The sequence below is a fragment of the Mastacembelus armatus genome, chromosome 3 (assembly GCF_900324485.2).
Source record: "Mastacembelus armatus chromosome 3, fMasArm1.2, whole genome shotgun sequence".
NCBI lineage: Eukaryota > Metazoa > Chordata > Actinopteri > Synbranchiformes > Mastacembelidae > Mastacembelus > Mastacembelus armatus.
In genome coordinates, this window is record NC_046635.1 from 23,821,491 (window position 1) to 23,838,385 (window position 16,895).

At 39.1% G+C, this 16,895-nt stretch overlaps 1 protein-coding gene across 1 annotated transcript; it reads right to left on the minus strand.

Annotated features, from left to right (window-relative positions):
• Nucleotides 1-521: 521 nt before the first annotated feature.
• On the minus strand, nucleotides 522-16,784 carry LOC113122526 (aminopeptidase N-like). The gene is made up of 21 exons (XM_026293944.1): nucleotides 16,675-16,784; nucleotides 10,249-10,982; nucleotides 9,960-10,102; nucleotides 9,594-9,733; nucleotides 9,259-9,385; nucleotides 7,345-7,499; nucleotides 6,807-6,920; nucleotides 6,530-6,673; nucleotides 6,186-6,251; nucleotides 5,804-5,869; nucleotides 5,517-5,692; nucleotides 4,770-4,846; nucleotides 4,488-4,621; nucleotides 3,856-3,911; nucleotides 3,626-3,773; nucleotides 3,436-3,527; nucleotides 3,199-3,309; nucleotides 2,856-3,023; nucleotides 2,032-2,172; nucleotides 1,484-1,565; nucleotides 522-1,372 (listed from the first exon to the last, which is right to left on the minus strand). Exons 2-21 carry the CDS (start codon nucleotides 10,851-10,853, stop codon nucleotides 1,220-1,222), a joined length of 2,898 nt encoding a protein of 965 aa, XP_026149729.1. The 5' UTR covers nucleotides 10,854-10,982; nucleotides 16,675-16,784; the 3' UTR covers nucleotides 522-1,219.
• Nucleotides 16,785-16,895: the final 111 nt, after the last annotated feature.

Sequence of the window (16,895 nt, forward strand, 5' to 3'; positions counted from 1 at the left end):
TACAAATTGTTAATAAATATATAAAGTACTAGGGGGGCATGATGTTGCATTGCTTATCACTGTCACTTCACAGCAAGTAGGTTCCAGGTTCAAACCCCTGGGGTACTTTCTCTATGGCGTTTGCATGTTCTTCTTGTCTGTGTGGGTTTTCTTCCCTAACTCTGGCCTCCTCCCACAGTCCAAAGACATGCAGGTTATTTGACTGGTGACTCTAAAGTGCCCATAGGTTGTTTCAGCCCTGTGATAGACCTGTGATCTGTGAAATGACTGCCTCTTGCTCAGGCAGAAGGCGGAAGATACAATCTTAGATGAGAGTGGAATCAGCAGTCGAATCATCAGGGCAGGGATTGTTGGAAGAGAGAGAGAGACAGAGAGAGAGAGGGAGAGAGAGACAGAGAGAGAGAGAGATCATATTTCCATTAAAAATATGAATACATACAAGTACAAATATACAGAATAAACAGGACTGTGTTTATATAAGGTAACAGACAGATTACATCATAATTAACAGGCGATTTTTTTATTTTAATCTTCATGTGCAGTGAATAGACAATATAGTCCAAATAATTACCTTTAAACAGTATTAATTCAGATGTGTTTATTCAAGATGAGAATATAACAGCACAGCAGCCTATCTCTGATTATTGTTAAGTAAATAGAAAGATATGCTCCTATAGGAAACACAGCATCAGATTGACATCATTAGTGTTTTGTGATAGTAATACATGGGCTGACTACTGTCACTGCACTGGTAAAATTAGGGTAGTGTCATCAGTGGGATCACAAGGAGTGTATTTACGTGCTGTTTGTGTAGATCTATGCCCCTGGTCAAACACTACAGCTGATCTTATATCCCAACTTATAAAGCAATGAAAAGAACACAACAAGAATTCATTTCATAAAGTAAAAATTAATGTTCTTTTTATATAATGTCATTCTCTATGACATTCACAGACTCGAGGTGAGGATTCAACATATTAAGTTATCACATCATCACTGATACACATACTATAATAAGTGGCCCACTGATAAGCTTATGTCTGTTCTTTTGCAGTGAAGGTCTGGTGAGGTATCTTGTCACATTTGTCACAGTTCTCAACAAGAAAAAAGGGGTGGCTGTTGGTTGTTTTTCACTTTATTCTGATTATAGTTATCTTCATTCATTATCTATCCACAGTACAAAAAAAAAAAGAAAAGAGAAAATGTCATTTTGAGGTTCTCATGTGGACTCCTCAGTGAACCACTTCAGCACACTGGCTTTGTTCTCTGTCACCCATTTGATGTTGGCTGTGGTCTTCTCTATGCTCTGCTCCAGGGCCAGTGTGGCTGAGCCAAAACCAACATGAACATTGTCTTCCTTGAATTTCTTCAGCTGAAGAGAAAGACAAAACAAAGTCACAAAAAGTGTGTTTTTTTTATCCCCTCTGAACACACTCAGGGAAATGCAGTGTGTCTGTCAGTGCTGTTGTGTGTGCTTGCAAACCTCCTGCAACTCAAACTCTGTAGAGAATCTCCTTGTGATCCCACTGATGAGATTAGAGAAGGAAAATGATCCTTTTCCATACCTAAAGCACACAGAAGGATGCAATTTGCTTGAAAGATGCAGCGATGTTAATGATGGCAATTAGCAGAAGGAAAATGTGCGTATCCTATTTTTGGCCTTGTTGAATTTCTTTCTGAGAAAATGATGACTGATGCTGCAAACAACAGGTGATGCTGATCAGGTGTGAAGCAAAAACAGCTGTAACAAAATTATAACGTCGTTAATGTTTCATTGTCAAATACTTGTGGCTATTTTTTGCCTATTTTCTACCTCTGAGTCCAGTCTGAAGAAATGCTTGCATACTCAGCAAAATGTAAATAAGTCAAAACAGCGGAATTGCAATTGGAGAAGTCACATCATTTTAACTTTTATACTGAGGGCTGAAGTGGATTCTCTGTACTGTACTAAATTTTATTCTGCCCTTAAATAATTACTTGCAAGTGCTGACTCATTAACTTTTCTAACAAACCCTTGTGTGAGCCTCTTACTGCTGGAAAATGTAACTCCATCTTGCTCTGACGAAGTTCCAGGCTAGCGGCATTCCCACGACGTTTCTGGCAATGTACTGGACGGTAGAGGTGGCGTCTTGCTTGCGAATCTTAGTTGGATCTAGGGTGTACTCCAGATACCTGTCTCAGTGAGAAAAAAAAAAGAATCTTACAAGAAACTAACTTTTTTAATGCAGCACAAGTGCATGAAAATGCACAGAAAGATTCAAGTAGGTGTAAAAACCATGTGCTGTCACACAAACACATACAGCTGGTGTGTATGTTGGCAGCTACAGCTACATCTAACAAGGTTTGGGGGCAAAACACCAAAATGCAAAAGCAGTGCAGCGATTAAATTAATTAGATTAGAATGAACTGTACAAACAGCCACGCTTCTCCTTTTACAAATGAAAAGTTGAATTCTTAGGTAACAATATTCGTATTTGGTTAAATAAATACACTCTACATGTGATCTTGTGTGACTGCTTGCTTATATTAATTAAAGTTGGAAAGTTTCGGACATTACGGAGTCGTTTTGTGCTACCGTCGTTTTCCTGTAGTCTCACTTTAAATCATTCTACAGGAAAACGTCAAGAGAAACTTTCACCAAATGGTGGCCATCTTGTTGTGAAACAAATGTTCAATGATTAACCCAATTTGTCTTTTAACAGTTACAGGAAACAACAGGAATGTGTGGTGTAGAGGACAGAGCAAATTCTCCACTCTTACATTTTGAACTTTGGATAGTACATGTATAGAACAGCACCTCATCCAAAGAAACAGCATGAATTAGAAAAACCCACAGATTCGGGCCTTGAGCGTACCTGTTCAAAAGCCAGGGCACTTTGGTGCAGGCCATGGCTGACCTGAGCCTGGAAGCTTCAGAAGCCAGAGTGGCATTCTGGAACATTGTCCAGGCAAAATCCCACTCCTCCACGCCACCAAAAGCTATGGCACTGCAATAAACTGTGCTTTTTAAGTTGGCCAGGATCCTGGTAAATATCAGGGTGATCATAAAGTAGATTAGAAAATTAATGTCAAATAATAAAAAAACAAAGACTCATTCTTCTACATCGTACAACGTGTGTACAGTTGTTTCACTGGCTGTCAGGAGGCCAATATTAAACTTTTAGAAGACAGCAGTGCTGCCGGCTGCACTGTACTCACGGGTTGTGAACTGGATTTTCCATCCATTGTCTGTACCAGCTTTTGATTAGCTCCCTGCAGCCCTTCACACCCATGCTGCAGGCTATGCCAATAGCATTGATCTGATTATACCTGAGAAGGAAGATGATAAGAGAAAGCTGGGAAAAACTGCAGTTTTGAACAACAATATCCAGTATTTGTGAGACCTGTGTTGCTTTTTGTTTTAAATATATATTTTTTTGTTACATGAATTCTTACTGGTCAGTGTGTCCTTGAGGTATTTTGGTCCAGTTAGCTGTAATTGTCTTGAAGTGCTCAAAAAGTGGTTGTATTTGTTTCTTAAGGTATGCCTAAAAATATTGATATTTTCATATTTAGATTTTCACTTTTACATTATTGGTATCAGGATAAGAATTTTTCTTAGTATCTATGCTAAAGCAGCACTGACCTGTAGAGCTCCATACACCTCAGTGCGATCAAACATGAGGATATAGTAGTCAAGGTTTCTCAGAGCTGACTCCCAGGGTATATAGTCTCTCTCTTTAGACAGGTATTTGGTAGTTCTCAGGGCCAGCGTTGTATTGATTATTTTTGCTCTATACAAAGGAAACAAATCCTCCACATGCAGATACACACTGTCTGAAGTGTCTCATACTTTAATTATATATTTTTCTTTACCTTGCTAAGTTGAATGCATCATCTATGATCTGTGCTCTGTTGACAACTGATAAAGCCTGAAAGAAAGTACACACACACACACACACACACACACACACACACACACACACACATACCGACAGTCAAGCCCATGTGGTGAAGCATACACAACAGCTGGAAACAAGTGAAGATAACCTTGTTTCATTCTTTCCTTGAAAAGCCATGATGTTTACAGTTTGAGGAAACATATTTATTGGCTCCTGAGTTTAAAATGTAAAGCAGTAAACTATGAAATTTGACTAAATCAGAAAATTTAGGATTAAAGACAATAAAAAACTGTGAAGAATGAATGTAAGATGTGCTGAATAGAAAATAGGGCAACAAATAAATGACGTAAGCAAATATAATCCAAATGGGTTCCATTAAAAATGAATTCAGATTTTCACCCTCTGTAAGTTCATTCTTCTCTGTGTAGGACAGCAAACCAATATGTATCAACCCTAATCCAGTATCAGTAAATCACCATTGTACCCAAATGCAGCATCCATTTTAAAGTTGAAACAATCAATAAATTTAAATTTCAACCTCACCCTTTTCTAACAGCGTCAAAAGTGCAAACAGACCCTCCATAGGTGAATGAGCATGTGACTCACCTGATGGTTGGTGCTGAGCAAGGAGAGGAGGCGATTCCAGTTGTCAGGGTCATAGTTCACCCTGAAGTATCCAGATACATTAGTGTTCGCCAGCACCCAGCCATCTCCTGACACTCTCATCAGACTGTTGGTGTCTAGGCAAAAATAGAAACGGGAGAGAAGTTAAAGCTGCAACATGTTCAGGTAACATCATCACCTGAACATATTCCTATCACCGGTCTGATAGGAATCTATGTGTTGCAGATTTAATGTGGAAGAACAGGGGCACCGCTCTGACTCTACCTGTTTTCTGAAGGAGCCAGTACTGTTGCTGTTCCATACCTGACTTCATCCATTTAATTGGGACAAACCATGTGTAACTGGACAGAAACACAGATAATGACAGTGACAAAGTGGAACATGCTGGCAACATGGCACCAGGGATGGCAGTGTCAGTCTGTTGGTCAATCCTTCGCTCTTTGACTAACATATCCCAAAAAACTATATTGGATGGACTGCCATAAAATTTGGTTTACACATTCGTGTCATCTTAAGGACCAGTTGTAATAACTTTGGTGCTCATCTAATGTTTCACCTATAGGCACATAATCAGGCTAAAATATTATTATGTCCAATTCTTTGGTTTATGAACCTGCAAAGCCAAAAACGTTTCCAGCATCCACGGTTGTACTTAGTGCTAAGTGTTAGCACACTAACATGGTAAATTACACCTGCTCAACATCACCACATAAGCACTGTCATTTTCAGCATGTTACCATGGCCACTGGCTGATGTTAGCATTTTGCTCAAAGCTCTATAAGTACAACCTTATAAAGCTGCTGGCATCTTACTAAAGTGCTACAATATTATGAGTCCAGAACATAATGTATGGCTACTTCATTTCTTCTTCAGAGAGTGGTGATAATTTATTAAGATAGATACGTGTCCAAATGGAGGATACTACAGCAAGTATGCTCTGTTATTATTAAATCAGTTTTGACGTTTATCATTTATATGGAACTTACAGGATAAGGTAAAACTGATTCCTACTTGAACTGAGACGGCCTGTCCACTACAGAGTCTGGATCCAACAGGAAGTGTTTCTGGGTGATACGTCCTGTCCGGGTATCAATTGTGACCACTGGGAAGCCCATTTGAAGAGTCCAGCGGTTCATGATGTTGTGGACAGAGTCTGGAATAAATATTTCTGGTGTGTTTTCAACTGCCTGACAACAAATAGAGGGTAGTAGGAATTTAAGCAGAAACACAGACACCCATGTATTCAGTGCCAGGTGAAATCAGGCATAACACTGTGACTGTTTTTCAACTGAACTGACCTGTTGGAGATGGTCCCATAAGTCTGTATAAACTGTGTTGCCAAAGGCGAATGTGTTCAGGTAAGCCTGTAGAGACAAAGCAGATATAAATTTACATGGGAAAGGAGGAGTCAAGAATTTGAAGGAAATTGTCTTGAAAAATAATGTGGTTGCCTGCACACCCGGTCAGAGTAACAAAATATGAACTTGCGATTCATCATACCCACAGACTGTCACCACCAGTGCACGCACCCGCACCCGCACACAGACACACACACACACACACACACACACACCCACACACACACACACACACACACGCGCACGCACACACACACACACACACACACACACACACACACACACACAGAGCAGTGATTAAGTGGTGAGGCCTTCTACTCACACTGAGTCCTCTAGCAAACACAGGCTCAGTGATAAACTCTGACAGCATCCTGAGCACCACCGCTCCCTGAAAACAACAACACAGAAACCACTAGAATTTGCTTGTACTGAACTTCTCACAACAGCAAAGGATTTTTTTCCCCAGTCCAAAGCAAATATTAAAACAAGATGTTTTCCAGATGGTGGAAAAAGGCTCTGACTGAAATCACAAATTCAAAAAAGGACCACTAGTAAAAAGTTTTGACACTTTACTTGGTTATTTGCTGGATTTTAAAAATCCCTTTCATCATAACACTTTTGACTCAAAATCTGATGCTTTATAATACTTCTGTCATGGGAGCAGACCTTGCTGTAGGAGATGGTGTTGAACATCTCACTGATCTGAGCAGGCTCATTGACCTCATCTTCTTTACGGGACAGAGGGTGTGAGGAAGCCAGGGCATCCACAGCAAACACCTTTTGCATGTCATATAAAACGATCTGGTCTTTCTGCAGCCAAGCACAGACGTGAGTTAGGACAGGATTTCTAACCAGCCCAAATCTGGCACAAGTTGGATCTGTGAAAAATACCTGCACATCTCTCAAGGAGCTAGTCGAGATGCGTAAACGATTCAGTTCTTACCATGTTCCACGTGGGCTCAGCATAATCAGCTCCCAGGTACTCCACGTATGACGCAAAGCCTTCGTTCAACCACAGGTCATTCCACCACTTCAGAGTCACCAGGTTTCCAAACCACTAAAAGACACAACACATGAACAGCAGAGAGATTTCTGCCACAGTAAACAGTAAGTTCATCTCAGCACGTTCTCAGAAAACGTATTTGTTCATGACCAGTTTCTGATAAAGTAATAAGGAGTTCAACTCCAAGAAACATAAAAACTGAATCAACACACACTACAGAATTTCACATCCTTCTGATGGCAGGTTTTAAATATATCTGTGAGGGAGCAGGTTTAATTTGTCCCCAGATGATCATCTGTCATCCTTTCTTTTGCAAATGGGGGTTGTGGGTATTTTTAAAACGTTCCTGTGTTCTTGATTGAAGTTCCTGAATATAACACTCTATTGCAACTCTCTTTTACTTTTTTCTTTTTCCTCCTGATTACTAAAACTGGGACTGAAGGGGTGAAAGCCATTTGGCAGAAATATTATGACTTACCATGTGTGCAAGCTCATGGGAGATGACCGATGTAACTCTTTCTTTGTTCCCAGTGGATGATAGGACGGGGTCATAAAGCAGGGCCGTCTCCCTGTATGTGACCAGACCCCAGTTTTCCATTGCCCCAGCATTGAAGTCAGGCAGAGCTACTTGATCTAGAGAGGACAAGGACATCAGCCAATCGAAAGCAAAATGTGAGTCACAGAAATGGACCACCAGAATGGATGTTAATGGTAGAGAATTAAAAGTTTTGTTTTGTTTGCACTTTAGACATTTTGGATAATTGCTGCTGTAAGTAAACTGGTCTTACTCCCTTGCATAAAACTTTGACACACTTTACTGATTCCAGAACTGTATTAGTGCCTCTCATTGTCCAGTTGGCGTATAAGAGTGATATCAGACTCCAATCCAGTGGTTTTGGGTGGAGAGACCATTTTTTATATGGATTGTGCTTTAAGATTTCTAAAGTTTTATGTTGCAAGAGACAGCAGTAGAACTCCAAATAAAACATGAATCCAGTAAGGTCTTATTTGTTTTTTATTATGAAATATTCTCAGGGCCCAGCATCAGATTTGGCTTTCCAACTTTGTCTTATACCCAGGGTGTAATGGGAATCTAAAACTGTGGCAAAATAATTGTATATTGTTGTAAAGTGTCGTGAGAATATAACTTGCTGAGATAATGATTTAAATTCAACTAAAACATGCTACACTTTTTAATGATCGCCTATGTAACCGCTAAAGCTAAATGTGTTTGTGCAGTCAGGAGTGTGTAGAGGAATGACAGTGGGTCTGTTTCAGGGGGGCGAGGGGACTCACAGAGGTTTCACTGTGTGGGTCCCAGATTTTTGTGCTGCATTCAGTGTCATGAGCCGCAGTTTTGGACTTCCTGTTGTTTTATTTTGAAAAGGATCATGGCAGGATCTAGTTTTGGTTTTTTGTTTGTCACTTTTCTTTGACCTGATTAGTTCATTGTTTTCACCTGTGCCTTGTTTTGCCCCTCACTTCAAATACCTTGGTTCCGTCACTGTTTCCTTGCCAGGTTGTCTGTTGTCCTACCTTGTCTGTCGTGCTTCCTATGCCTTGCTTGCCAGACTTCTGTTGCCACACCCTATGCCACTGGTTTTCCTGGTTTTCCATTTGGACTTTGTTGTTTCTGGATTGCTCTTTTTTCACACTCAGTTAAGTTGTTCTGGTTTATTTTTCGTTACTGCGTTGCCGCTGTCTTGTGTGTTTGTCTCGTTCCTTTTGTGTTTTTGGCACCCCTCTGTCCGTTCCCTGTCCCTCTGTCCATGTGTCTTTGTTCTATGTTTGATGCCCTTGTGTGCTCTTGCCTTGCCTCCCCAGATTTTCATGTTCATGTTTTCTTGTTTGGTCTGGTGCGTCTCCCTAAGTGTGTGACCCAGACCCTCATGCCTTGTTCCCCTTGAGGTGTTTGTCTTGATGTTCATGTTTCATGTACTCCTGCTTTGTGTATTAGTTTCTGGTTTCCCTTGTTTTTGACTCAATAAAGCCCCTTTTCCTTTACTCCTGTGTTGTTTGGTTGAAGTTTGCTCCTGACCACGACCTAGTTCATGACATTCAGCTGTACTTTGTGCTTAGAACTAATTAGAAAATCTGTGTACTATCATCTTAAGCATATTGGTAAACATGAAACATTTTCCCTACCACACATCAGCATGTTACTACTGCCATTGTGTGCACACCAGCATGGGCATGTTGGCGATTACCTCAAATTTTTTCTTTGAGAAAGTAAAACTCCATAGAACCACTAGCATGACCGTACATGCTTAGTCTTGTGATTCACTCATATGGTTCCTTGTAATAATATTGATGTAACCTGATCTACTTACTGTTAATTTTTCTTTACCCAGGAAAGTGTTTGCCACAACATGTTGATGCTAAGGTAGCCTACCTGACTTGGAGAGTGGATATGCTGCATTGTAGTAGCGCTCATAGAACTGAAGGATTGGCCCTGTGACATTAAGCGCATATTCACCCTGCCTGTCATCTATGGCTTTCTTTCGAGCCCAGATTCGAATCTGCAAAGAATTAGGTTGTAGCACACAACAATGGATTGGAGATAAAAAAAAGGAAAGAAATCTTTACACTACAGTACAGTACATACAGTAATATGCATGATGTGACTACTGACACAACATAATTGCAAGTGTTCTATGATTTATATGACATTGGATGTTGGTATGACACTGTGAAACTATGAACAAATATGTATAAATGCAAACTTACCAACAAATTATTGTTTTGGTTTGACTGAATGCTAACAAAGTCACTGACGATAAATGCCAGCAGATATGTGGACATCCTCTCTGTGGGTTCAAATGTAGTTACTTTGACAGGAACGCCTTCGATGACAGAGTCTACAGTTTCTGTACAGGGAGAGAAAGAGTTAGACTTTGCACTCTGTTAGCATTAACAGTGTTGGTGATTTTCATGTAACCAGTTTTCCAAGGTGTTAATTATCTTAAATGACTGTCATTTACAATTCACTGTCTCTAACATGCAGATTTCTTTGTCATTTGCTGTGAAAATCACTTTTGCAACACAAAAAACGTTGCATTGCAGTTTCTATTTGATGTATTTGTAAAAACAAACCTATTTCCCTGCCGTTGGACAGAGCCACTGTTCCTTGGTTGTGGATTATGATGATATTAAAGAGAGCTTTCATAGCTGGCTCATCAAAGCAGGGGAAGGTTTTCCTGGCATATGTCGCTTGCATCTGCGAGGTAGCGACAACTCTGCAAAATATTTCAGCTAAACATTTACACAAAATAGACATCAACCAAATGAAATATTGTCTTAAAAACCTCATCAAGAGGGACAATGGAAGGATGAACATTACATGTCACTGTCAGAAGCAGAAAGATAATATATCACTGCTTACTTTTTCACACCATCCTCAACATATTCACTCCTGTAGAAACCCTCCAGATTATCTGCCAGCTCCCCCAAAAATTCAGTGTGCAGTACATAGGTCGCTCCCACAGCTAGTCTGTTGCTGAGCTGAACAACCAGATACTCTGTCTTCACCACAAGCCAAGATTTTTTTATAGTGGGTGCAGTGGCTTCACCCAGGCCACTCAGCTTTGCATGGTGCCCATTAAAGGTGGTGAGGTTCAGTTTGTTGGAGTGGATGATGATTAAGTCTGTTTCCTCCACACATCGGAAAACCACTGATGAATTTCCAGTGAAGATGTACAGGCCGTCTTTGTTGGGCTCCAGCCGGGGCCACAGGGTGACATCGTAAGAGACGGGAACAAGGGAGCCTGGAAGTCTGTAGTAGTCCCAGGGCTCCTTTGGGGTGAACTGGGTGGTAGAGGGTGTGGGCATGCTGGTGCTGTCTGCTGCTCCATCTCCAGGCTTGCCTTGATTCTTGGCCTTTTCCTTGTCGTAGGCAATGGACAGAGCTATAATTGTGGCCAAAGCGCTGACCGCTAGAACAAGCAGCCCGAGGCCCACATTTTGACTCACATAGTAAACTTTCCCCATGTCCAATTCAGGAGGTCACAGCAAGAGTGTCAGTGGTCTCAGTTTGTGTTTGTCCAGCACAATGGGTCTCTTCCCTCCTCAGTTAATGGTTGAACTATTAACATGAGGAAAAAGACATTTTGATAATACCTAAGGAGTAAAAGAAAGATGCAATGAACATAGGTCAGTTATTCTGTTATTCATTAGGTCTAAAATTCATGAATTTTGAGTTATGTTGCCCAATCAATGCTTTATCAATATTGTTCAAAACTGCCATTGTAGTACTATGGTTTACTACATGTTCAAGTAAAGTCTTATTTAACAGCAATAAATTCTTACATGGAAAAGGTCTCAGTGGTCAGCAGTGTAAAGCAAGGTTGCCAGTTATTATTCCTACTCCTGCTGGAAGTGGAGTGAATTGTGAGAAGGGCATGGATACACAGTAGAAAATATGACAAAGACCCTTTGCATGTTGGAAGAGAACATATAACAGCATGTACTGTGGAATTTCAACAAACAGTACAATACAAAAAACATCTAGAAGAAACAGGGGAGGGAGCAGCTACCATGACTCGACCAGGGTAAAATCCCCTTAACACATCATCCTAACGTCACTCATTAACACAACATGTCTTAAACCAACCAAAATCACATGTAAATATGATACAGTACGATTAATGACAAAATATTTATCCTTCTCTTTAGTCTTACGTGCTAGGCTGAATTACCTCGCTGTTGACTACAGCAGAGACAGTGTAATCAATATTCTCATCTAAACGTGCAAAACAGATTAGCTATTGCTAACTGAATACAAATAACTACTGTCATATCATTTGTTGTACAGAGGACTGATGTGGAGTTTTGGGAACATGCACCCATTCCATTTTTAGACAAGGAGAATTATGCTTATTAAAATTGCTGCTTTCATTCTTAGTAGAGAACAGAGTAGAGGACAGATATTGAGGGATCCAAGATGGATCTAGAATATGAACTCCAAATCTCAAGTCCCTGTCCCTGTTATTGAGCTGTTCTTTTCTCATGCTAAGGGTGATTTGTGTAGTATTATTGATTTTGATCTCTTTATATTATTGGTCTGCAAAAGGTTTTTGTCTTGCATGTTCTACTATTTTATAGAATATTTTCTATTTCATTTTGTCATTAACTTTTCTCAGTGAGTGATTATTTTTAATAAAACACTAACTAGGAGGGTGGGCAGTGGTCAGCTGGAAGATTTAGAACCTGAGGAAACAGGCCAAGTTAACTATCGCTTCCTCACAGGCAAGAGCGATTTCCTAAGAACAAAGCCCAATGCATTATGAAAGAGATTCTGGGTAACTGTTTTATTGATAATAAATATTTATAACTGATAACTGAGGTTTACCCAACTTTCTTTAATGTTCCCAGCATTATGACATTTTATATATGGGAGTCCTAACTCATACACTAGATATCAGACATGCTGATATTGGTGTAGGGATGGTAATGGTCATAAAAGTCAACACAATGATATCTATTAATCCAAAGAGTGAAATAATTCTGATAATCTTAGTGGGAAATTATCTCCTCCTGCGCAATATTAAATCACTTTTCATTTTTAGTAACTGCACAGGGATCAGTCATGGTAATATTCAGTGATAAAACACACACTGACATACGTGAAAGACGATAACTCAGAGCACAAGACATTGGATGATGCACTGCACCATGTCACCATCTGTCATACAAAATCCTGACTGTGCTATTTTTTTTCCAAGAAAAACAACCCTCCCTTACGTCCAGGCTGATGTTTCTCTGCATGTGGGAGTATATATGTAAGTATATGAGAAATATTCTGTAACTGGCCGATCACACACACACGCACACACACACCCCCACACACGCACACACACACACACACACACACACACACACACACACACACACACACACACACACACCCACACCCTCACACACACACACACACACACACACACACACACACCCACACACACACACACTATTCACCCTCCTGCCTTCTGGAAAACAGTACCAAAGCATTCAGGCCCTCACATCCAGATTATGTAACAGTTTCTTCCCACAAGCCATCAGACTCCTCAATAAAAGCAGACTGGACCAATAAACACACACACTCAAACACAAACACCTATTGGCAGATTTGCACAAATAACTGCTGCTAGTCCCTTCCCAAATGTTTACATGTACAGTATTTAGTAACACAGGTCAATCTATTTGCGCTCCTACATTCAGCTCTGTGTACTGCTCAGCACTGTGTTGTGACAGTCTTATTATTATTATGTTGTCTGACTCATTTGCACACATGAAATTTATTGTAGTCCAGTGTATATATCTGTTGTCTTATCTAGTCTGTGTGTCTTCTTTCTTAATTTACGTTCTATGTAGCACCTTGGCCCTGGAGGAACACTGTTGCGTTTCACTGTGTACTGAATTGTATATGGTTGAAATGACAATAAAGGCCACTTAATTTGACTTGACTAACCACAGTAGTATCAGTGATTCTGTTAATATGTCTCTGACGATTTACAATATGATAACTTTTTATGACTACTTGTATAAAATGGTCATGCATAGTATCTTAGTGTATAGTACAACCATATTATCTGAATATCAACCATATTATCTGAATACAACCATATCTGAATATGAATTAAATCAGTAAATCATTCATTGAGCATGGACCATGGCTGAATTTACATGCGCTTCACATAATTACAACTGAACCATCACAGTGACAACTCAGCAAACTTTATCTGCTGATGAAGATTGTAAGTTAAGGTTGAAAGTTCACAATTCACATTCCTATCCATGAATTAGTAACATTTACAGTTGCATATCTAGTGTGTGAAACCCACGGCCTTTTATGCATACAATAAATGACAGTGTTTATTAAAGTGTCATGACTTTCTGACTTTGTAATAAACCGTTATGTCTTTTATGTCATCCCTTCACACACCTAGCTGAGATTAAGAACAACTGCATTGGTGGATTATCTGCAAACCATAGTGTGATGCCAGATGAAGATAAGATTTCCTTTAGTTCAGGAATCAAAATTTGGAAACTGAATCCTGGTATTCAGTTCTACTACATGAGCTACGTCTAGACATCTGTTTCAGATTAGTTTGCGTACAGATACATGTAAATCTCCATTATACATTAGAAACAGACATATTTTGTCTTAAAAGTACAAATCTTAAAGGGAAAAATCTTATTTTGACAAAGGAAATTTAAATTCCACCTCTAACCAGTCTCAATGTGTTTTAACCTGTTACTTTCTGTAGCTCCAGTCACAAACTTTGGCAACTTGCTTAACCGTGACAAAGGACAGTTTATCTAGCGTTTTATTGATTAATTACGTGAAGAAAGATGCCAAGGCCGCACACACAAAAGGGATCCTCCACAGTCACTGCTATGGGAACACCCTGAAGGTTCAGAACATCTGGAAATAATGCATGTGTATCTGATTAAACGCTCAGGCCAAGACCACATGAATGTAGACATTTTCAATAAAGTGAAACATGCTCTCAGCTATCTGTGTAATGTAATGTTTCAGTAGTTTACAGTTTGTGGTTAGTTATAGTAATACCCTATGTACACTTAGTAAGAGTCTATGTATGCTCAGTGAATTACCTATCAATTACTTTAAGAAATCTTGTACTTATACAATTCTGCATATAAACCATACAATGTAGAAAGTGTAGCTAGTCTGCTTTGCAACAATCCTCACAAAATACAAGATGGAAATGTAACTTAACTACTGAGTTAGCTTTAACAATAACACTTCACAACACAGTATAACTCAGAGTTGAGGATTACATAGAAGATAATGATGAGTTACTGAGAACAGAAACACATACTATAATAATGTAGAAGTCATAATAATAATTATGTAATAATACAAATGATTAATTCATAAGTATCTGGGAAATTGAGTAATATTCATGCCGTAAGTCCTTCCTGAAAACAGTTACTGTATTATCACTATGTTTAGCATAGATTCAGCTGATTACATTTTCTCCATCATGACAGGATTTAGTCATTGTCTCATTTAGATATATGGAATAACAAACCCATGCCAGAAAATTGATATATTTCATTTACAGATAACGGCTTGGTGATAATCATGTAAATTTAGCTTTAACTAATGATAGCACAACCATTTCACATAGCACAAGGTAGTTTTTTCTCAGTGTAGTCCTTATATTTTAGCTGAGTAGTTATTTCTGTTTCTGTGTCAGAAACTGCAGTAAGTGCATTGGCATCTTGGTGAGTTTACGAACACAGAGTGTAGTTACTAAATATTGGTTTGGTTTTTAGCAGTTTTGTAGTAAGTTTGAATTTTATATAAGCTATCGAGTGTATTCTATAGTGTACTCAACCCTAATATAACAGACCTGTAGGAGTCTGTGCTGGGTCATTATTTCTAAGTGAAGCATGTTCACAAGCAGTACATAGGGGTTAACAAGAAAGTAGTGGAAATCAATCAGCAGTCTGTTGGATAAAATGTCCCCAGTGTTCATGCAGGCCAAGTTACTAAGCAGTATAAGCCAAACAAATCACTAGCACTTTCCCTTTGCCAGCAGAGTGGGATAATCTTGTGTCAAGAAATGTTTATCTAGGGGCCCATACAAATTCACATATTTTCATTGAGTAACAAATGACAGCAAAAGAGCCATATGAACCGCATTGTGTCATGTGTGATTTTAACACTCTCTTTTCTTTGCTTCCCTGCAAATACTTAAGTGTTACTGGTTAAAACCTGTGCAAGTCCTGCTTGTTAGAGTGTGATAAAGAAATTAATAAAAAGTCTTTACTATTTGTCTGCTGCACATGTTGTACACAACTTATATAGTTATTAAATTTAAAATAGGAGTAGTTAGTTGTAGCATGAGTATTCTGCTTTTTGCAGAGGACTGGGGACAGCTGGGAGACCTTTTTTTTTTTTTTTTTTTTTTTTACTGCAAATCTCAGCACATCAGCAGCATGACACATACATTCTGTTCTCATTACCTCTTGTTTCTCTCACACTTTGTCCTTTCCTATATCAGCCACATTTCTAGTTTGGGATCAATGAAATCTTATCTCAAGAATGTGAAGGTAAAATACCTTTTAGCATCTATACACACACATGCACTTCTGCATTATCTCTCTACCTGTACATGAACCTGTGATCTACACTATCAGGTCTCTGTGGTCTAAGCTCTACGCACAGATAAAATTCAGCCAGCTGTAGGGGCTGCAGAGTCCACATCCCACGCTGGATGTTGACAGACAACCTATAAAATTCACAGCAGAGGCAAAAAGTCAAACTGAACCTTCAGCATGTGATAAATTATTTCCTACTTAAATCAATAAACATTTCACAAGTAATATTTCCAGTTGAAGGGTTACTGTTTACTGTTGCATGCCATGGCGAGAGGTGCCATTAGCCTTGTTATATATAGATTTTTTGTTCCAACTGAAACCAGTAAAATAGAACAATTATAAAAATAAAAGCGATAACAGATGGCTGATTTGTGTTAACTTCAGTGGCGAGACATTATAATTGACTTTCATAAACATTTAACAGTGGACATTATCTCTCTATACAGCATTCACTGGCCATTTATGAAGACTTAAGAATAAGCGTTTTTTGTCATGGACCATTTCTGAGAACCAATCTTCAGTGTACAAGAAGCAGCATGGCATTGCACCAAAGCTGTAAAACATATACACAAATAGAGAACCTTTGCTGTACAGGAAAGAAAAAACTTGCAAGAAAAAAAGTGACTTGGCATGCTGTATACAGGATAAATTAACATGTCAAACATAGAAAAACAGTACATACCAAACACTGTGTAGCTGTCCACTGCATGCCCCGGTTTAAGTCTGCATGAAACACAGAACTTGAGCTGGAATGATCGTGGCTGATGTGAAACACAGTCTGCATCTGTGAGGATGGAGGCGGGAGGTGTTGAGAGCTACCACCGTTTTTTCTTTTTCTTTTCTGGCGGATGTGTGTAGGGGAAAATTTCCTCAATTTCCCAAAAAAAAAAAAAAAAAAAAAAA